The sequence below is a fragment of the Brachypodium distachyon genome, chromosome 3, assembly GCF_000005505.3.
Source record: "Brachypodium distachyon strain Bd21 chromosome 3, Brachypodium_distachyon_v3.0, whole genome shotgun sequence".
In the NCBI taxonomy this organism is placed as follows: domain Eukaryota; kingdom Viridiplantae; phylum Streptophyta; class Magnoliopsida; order Poales; family Poaceae; genus Brachypodium; species Brachypodium distachyon.
Genome location: NC_016133.3, coordinates 45,500,627 through 45,507,439, shown reverse-complemented (window position 1 = coordinate 45,507,439; position 6,813 = coordinate 45,500,627). Strand labels below are relative to the sequence as shown.

At 44.6% G+C, this 6,813-nt stretch overlaps 2 protein-coding genes across 2 annotated transcripts; both read left to right on the top strand.

Moving 5' to 3' along the window:
- Window positions 1-1,073: 1,073 nt before the first annotated feature.
- Window positions 1,074-5,329, top strand: LOC100827699 (gamma carbonic anhydrase-like 2, mitochondrial). The gene is made up of 2 exons (XM_010237158.3): window positions 1,074-1,571; window positions 4,659-5,329. Exons 1-2 carry the CDS (start codon window positions 1,175-1,177, stop codon window positions 5,033-5,035), a joined length of 774 nt encoding a protein of 257 aa, XP_010235460.1. The 5' UTR covers window positions 1,074-1,174; the 3' UTR covers window positions 5,036-5,329.
- A 660-nt stretch (window positions 5,330-5,989) lies between these two features.
- LOC100828506 (NDR1/HIN1-like protein 6) lies at window positions 5,990-6,592 on the top strand. Its single transcript, XM_010238494.1, has one exon. It carries the CDS (start codon window positions 5,990-5,992, stop codon window positions 6,590-6,592), a length of 603 nt encoding a protein of 200 aa, XP_010236796.1.
- The last annotated feature ends 221 nt before the right edge of the window (window positions 6,593-6,813 follow it).

Sequence of the window (6,813 nt, the reverse complement as noted above, 5' to 3'; positions counted from 1 at the left end):
CTTGTCCGGTTGACATCGTTCAGTCGGTCTGAGCCATCTATAACTAAAGCAAACGAAACGAATGCGAAGATAATCCACACATAACTCTAGACCCAAAACAATATGCAAATTATCTTATAGATGGCTAGGATTATTTGCGGATTACCTTATTTGGATCCATTTCTCGCCATTTTGCTTACTTATAGATGGCTTAGGTTGACTGAATCGGCCAAGAGCCCGACCAGACCGCCTAAACTTAAGCCCTTTTATGATTCCGAGAGCGACAAGTGGGACCTATAGTCAGAATCGGTGTTAGCTGAGAGTTAGCCAAATTAGGGCTTTCTGAAACAGTTTAGTTCAATAGTCAGGGTTAAGTGCAGGAGTAAGAATTTCAAGAGATGCAGTTCTTTGATAAAATTTGTTCAATTTTAGGTATTTTGTGACATCATTATTCATAATGGGGCCGAGAGGCTTTGCCTCCCGTCAATTAAATCTAAAACAAAACTTAGTTCTCGTATAAAAATTCCTAAAAATGAATGTAAACTCGTGTAAGCGTCTGCGTTTGTACTACTCCCTCTGTTTTATATTAATTAACTCAAATTTTCCCAAATGTATGAATGATCTATACCTAAAAAGTATCTAAATATATGTAATATTTTGGCATTTAATGTGGTACTGAGGGAGTATATTTTTTTAAAAAAATGCGTTGATCAAAACAAAATTTAGCAGTGGCAGAACAAAATATTTGTACTAATTGTAGTGCGGCTCAACGCATAACGCTTTGCTTTCGAGGGAAATTTAACGCTTTTGGTGGAACCAGCAAACAAGCTGGCGAAGAACACAGCTTTGGCAGTATGCATATTCTTTTCTGTTTTGGAGCGAAGGCAGGTACTGCATCAGTCCATCGCAGCCTGCTGGGCCCGTCGTCGATCTGCGTCGGCCAAGCCCACGCGCGATTTCCAGGTGTGAATCGCGCGAACGATATGGAACAAAACCCACTCGGAAGTGTGTCCTGAGATCCTGCCTTCCTGAGAAGCGTTGGTACGTTTGCAAAAGCCCATTTGCGCCCAAAGCCCAGCTCAGATACACACTCTCCTCCTCAGACACGACGGAGACACCACCGAAGCGTTGCACATCCGGCTGCTCGCCCAACCCCCACACCTCCCCCGTTCGGGCCCGGACCACCACCACCACCATGGCCGCCGCCTCCCTGTCCCGCCTCTCTCGCCGCGCCTCCGCCGCCGCGGCGCCCTCTCTCCGCCGCATCCTCTCCTCCACTGCCACCTCATCACCCTCCCCCGCCGCGCCTTCGCCCCCGCTACCCCCCGCCGCGGCGGCGGGTGCGGATCGGATGCGGTGGGACTACCGCGGGCAGCGGCAACTGATCCCGCTGGGTCAGTGGCTGCCCAAGGTGGCCGTTGACGCCTACGTGGCTCCCGAGGCCGTGCTCGCCGGGCAGGTCACCGTCCACGACGGCGCCTCCGTCTGGAGCGGCGCCGTGCTCCGAGGCGATCTCAACAAGATCACTCTCGGCTTCTGCGCCAATGTCCAGGAGCGGTGCGTCCTTCATGCCGCCTGGTCAGCCCCTACAGGTAATCCTCCACCCCTCCAGGCGATCCTTTTCTTCTACCTTGTCTAGTACCTAGATCTGACCAACTACGACTTCCTCTGGAATGTTCTCGGATGGTTTAGATTGTATGCGGTGCGGTGGTTTAGATGATTCCGTTATGCTCGGTGCGATGAGGAATTTGATAATATCTTGGACCCTTTCTGGGCCTTCCTTCTCTAGTGCAGATGCTAAGAATAATGGTGGAGGGTAATTTTGGTTGGTACTGAAGGCTGCATCTATCTAGAACATTTTGGATGTCTTTGCGCAGCATTCATTAGATAAGGTCTTTAATTTATGTTTCGTTTGCTGGACTTTATATGTTCAAATCCTGAATCATTTCACAATTCGGGTGAAGGGTTGCACTTTAGCATTTGTTTCAATGTTTAAACAATGCTGTCTGGCTTAGCAAACTTATTTGCACATGTAATTTTCCATGCTTGGTTTTGTCCCCATGACTACTGAGAACAAAATACAATTGGACAGATTTATCCCGTTGGGAACAACTGAATTTGTACGATTGTATGATTTAACTACCGCAGGATCATTATGATCAGCGCAATCCATATTAAAAATGTTGTTTGAGAAGGTGGAGCGCACCATATGTATGCTTGGTGGGTCACTCACAGTTGTTCTGACTATCATATTGGTTGTAACGTTTTTTGGTTAGTTCATCTGTTTACTTTTTAGTACTTTTAGTCAATGGTTCTCATAGTCCCCAAGAAGTATTCTTAGATTGGTCAAAACAAGTTAACAATTTGACTGGGTAAAGTGAGTTGGAATTGATTTTTTATTATCGTGTTACAAATGCTCCTTGTTTTGCACTTTTTTAGGAGATTGTAGTACAAGAAATGACAGAATCAGCTTGTGAGGTGGTGAGAAGAGCTTATTTTTTTGCTTAGTTGCTTGTTACCTCCTGGCAGGTGGCAAAAGTATTCAATTTAGTTTTAGATTTGACGATCTAGAGTCGTTTCTTATATCATGCATTGCTGCTTTTTACCAATATTTGTTATCCTGGTGACCAGTGACCAGTTATCAATCTTTCGCTAATAAGTGGAGATTCTTAGTCCAGACTGCTACAGGAAAATTGAGTTAGGGCTATTGAGTTTGCGTGTTTGTAATGGAAGTTGAAGAATGCATAAAACCCTTCAGACCAGGGAGCTTCTGTTAGATTTGTTGGGCTCTGAGAACAGAGCATCGATCAGTTGGCTAGGGGAACATGTGTTCGTGCAGCCCGCCCGCGTTTGAGGCTTGGCCTCTGCAGGATGCTCAGTTGCTTCTTGTAGAAAAAAAATGCCAGCAGGTGCTAGAGCCTGTTGGTTGAGTTTTTTGTTTGATTGGTTGGGCTCTTAATCTCTTTAGTTTCTTGGCAATGCGTGACTAGTTACTCTGTCAGATTGGTTGGGCCTTTAAATTCTAGCCACTACTGATGTACTGCTTCCGTTCCTAAATGTAAGATGTTCCAGCTTTGTCCTAACCAACTTTTTAAAGTTTGACCATATATATAGAAAAATCTACCAGCATCTATAACTCTAGATTATTTTTATTAAATTCTTCATGATTTATATCTTTTTTTACCAGATTATATCTTCATATTCTACTTGTTTGATACTGTAGACATTAGTACATTTTTCCATAAACTTTGTCAAACTTGAAGAAGTTTGACTTAAGACAAAGCGAAAACATCTTATATTTAGGAACGGAGGTAGTAGCAAACTTGCACGATATGGGCAGAATGAAATACTAAGTCATCTGCCTCAATGAATGTATTAAATTATATATAGATTATTGCTACTCTCATGGTCTCTAGTCATATCTACCCAGGCTGCGGCCAGTTGTTACATGGACTTATCCATGCCTTTTGCCAAATATTACTTTTATATGCTTAATTTAATTGGCTTTGCCATTGTTTTGAATGTGCGTTGCACCAGAGCAGCATCATATGCATTATTCCAGGAAGAGATGCAGAATGACATTCAAGGAAGGAGTCAGCTACAGGAGAGTCCAGGAGGGAAACTATTTTAATTAGGAAAGTGAGTTAGTGATAGAATTAGGAAAGATGATTTAGGAAGAGTTCAGAGAATCAGGAAAGTGTGGATCGGCTACATGCATGTGTAGGTTTCCCAGTAGAATACAATAGGTCTGTATCAGGAGGTAGGGTCAACATATAAGTGCTGGCTATGTGACTTATGGGGTATCAAGCAAGAATAATCAAATCTATTATTCTCTGATAGCTATTCCCTCGTCTAAATCTATGTACCCAATCCCTTGCAGCCATGTCATCTGGCCATCATCAGCATGATAGTTATCCCACGGTGGATAAATGTTCACAACAGCCATTAGAAATCTCTTTATTACGTGGCTGGCTGATTGTTGTTCATAATGTGCCTGAAAATATGTTTGAGAGCTGTTATAAGTTGATTAGTAATTTTGTTTGGATCAAGTGGACATTGTTGTTCATTTCTGTTTCTGATTACAAAGTTCTAGCACCCAGACACATGTCAGATGCATCTGCATACTCTTGGTACTTTCTGTATTTCTGGATTCCAATTTCAATGTTTATTTAACTTATTTTCTGAAACGTTGATCTTTTCTTTTGAATGATTAATTCATCGATCGCATCCTTTGCCACTTTAGTCAAACTGCATGATGAGCAGGTCGAGCAGTTGCTTGATTACTCTGCCATTTTGTGTTGTGAGATGTTAAGGTCTCCTGTTACAAAATGTGCACCTCAGCTATGTTATTCAATTTTCAGCCTGATGGGTAGCATTTGCCCTACATTTTGTTATAAGAAAATGATGTTAGATCCTCCTTCTTCTCCCTTGGTAATTGGGCAAGTTTGGTTTTTACACATTTGAAGAATCACTGCTGTTGATAAGTTTGTCTCAAGTAATGAAGCAATAGAGGGCCAATTTAGGGTAGCTTGCTTTCTGCACATGCCATTTGTATATATGTAACCGTTAATAATTGGTGATCGATGCGTACCTTTGTTTAGGTGTGGTTAGATTCTTACCTCTAGTTTTTGTTGTTTTGGTGTGGTTGGATTCTCATCTCTAGTTTTTGTTGTTTACAGGACTTCCAGCAGAGACCCTAGTTGACAGGTATGTGACAGTAGGTGCATACTGTCTGCTGCGCTCATGCACTATTGAACCTGAGTGCATCATCGGTCAGCATTCCATCCTAATGGAAGGTTCGTTGGTTGAAACCAACTCTATCCTTGAAGCTGGCTCCGTCCTGGCTCCTGGAAGGAGGATTCCGACAGGTGAACTCTGGGCTGGCAACCCTGCTAGGTTTGTTCGAAAGCTTACCAATGAAGAGATCATGGAGATTCCAAAGCTCGCAGTGGCCATCAATGATCTAATGCAAAGCCATTTCTCGGAGTTCCTCCCATACTCTACTGCTTATCTGGAGGTAGAGAAGCTGAAGAAGTCGTTTTCAATTCCTTTGTAAGATTATGTTTTTCCCTTTCCCAGTAAATGATTGAGGAAATAAAGCAGCCCAAATACTAGATGCTTTGTATCGAATCTAATTTGTAGTCTTGGTTGATCTGTTACGTTCGAATTTTTTTGTTCATGGTTGTTGTGAACCGGGGAAATGCCTGCAGGAATTGTTTTTCCTTGTACGGGTGTACTTGTTCCGCGGTGCAATATGATCTGTTTAAGAAAGTTTCGCGATTCAGTCATGGAATAATGTAGTTGCTTGATACCACAGGAATAAGCTGATGCGTGCATGCTTTATGTGAAATTGCTGTGAACAAGTAGGCCTGGTGCATACTACTGTGTGTACAGATTATCTTCTTTTTTATAGTTGTACACATCCTTATTTTTATCGTTGAAATTCCTATCCAGCTTGTCATAATAGTTTTTGTAGTCGTTGAACTATGTTATTCTTAATTTTTTTATATACTTGGCCCGCCCGGAAAATATCCTGAGTACCAAACTTTAGCTCACTCCTAAAGTACATCAAGAAAAGAGAATTACGATCATTCTTTTTAGGTAGCACGTGATTTTAAACATGGTTCCTATCTGTAGTATTCAAGATGACATACATTTAAATTCTATTCCTTTTGTTTTCTATGTTTTGGGAGTTCCGTGAATCAAAGAGGCCTCGAGCAGATCCACATGGTTTGCTGTGAGTTGAGCTCTCCGACTCCGTTGCGAAAAGTCACAAACCTGAGCTTTCCCGTCTCCGTTTCGGCTTTGAGATCCGTTTCCCGACACGAACCTCTTCCTATATATTCTTTCGTATCGTATCATAAGCGATCGCAGTCGCGGCTAAGTAAATCCTGCAACTATTACTCGTGCAAACTATCGATCGTCAAGGACTCATCGCCGTATCGGTATCTTGATCACGTCCAGTACGTACTGCGCCGTGTCGATGCACCTGAACCTCCTGTGATCGGAGATGAAACGGGCCGACGACAACGGCTGCTGCAGCCGGCTCGCCTGCGTGGCGCTCCTCACGTTGGCCACCATCTTGCTCACCCTCGCGGCCGTCCTGGGGGCGCTCTACGTGGCGCTGGACCCGAAGCTGCCACGGTACACCGTGCACGCGCTCAACGTGACGGCGTTCGGCATGGACGACGACCTGACGGCGCGGGCCCGGTTCGACGCGGCGGTGCGGTTCGAGAACCCGAACCGCGCCATCGGCATCTCCTACGAGGCCGGGTCCAGCCTCGCCGTGTGGTACGGCGGATACAGGCTCTCCCAGGGCGCTCTGTCGCCCTTCTACCAGGGCCACCGCAGCAAGGCGGTGGTGGTGCACGTCGCCATGAGCGAGGCCAGGCTGCAAGGCACCGGGATGGTGGCCGCCATGAGGCACGTCAACGAGGCCGGAGGAGAGCTGCCGCTGGTGTTCCGGGGCGAGGTGCCCGTGCGGGTGAAGGTGGGGAGGTTCACGACGGGGAAGGTGACGCCCCGTGTCCGGTGCGACGTCGTGCTGGACAGGCTGAGCACCGAAGGCGTGATCGGGGTCAAGAGATTGTCCTGCAACTTGAAGTTCTGGTGATCGATGTAAGCTCGAGAACCATATCCGGGGTTCTGGAGTTTGATGGTTGCAAATCACAGCACGCCTGTACGTACTGTACAATGACCTCACTCGGTTCCTAAATGTAAGAAGTACTAACTTTGTTATAATTAAACAGAAAAAATTAAACTTTGAATAAGTTTATCAGGGATTTATAGAAAAATCTATCAACATCAATTGATTTTATTAAATTCGTCGTGATA

Coding starts and splice junctions, on each gene's coding strand:
- LOC100827699 (XM_010237158.3), top strand. CDS start 1,175: ATGGCCGCCGCCTCCCTGTCCCGCCTCTCTCGCCGCGCCTCCGCCGCC. Junction 1,572..4,658: donor CGCCTGGTCAGCCCCTACAG/GTAATCCTCCAC, acceptor TGTTGTTTACAG/GACTTCCAGCAGAGACCCTA.
- LOC100828506 (XM_010238494.1), top strand. CDS start 5,990: ATGAAACGGGCCGACGACAACGGCTGCTGCAGCCGGCTCGCCTGCGTG.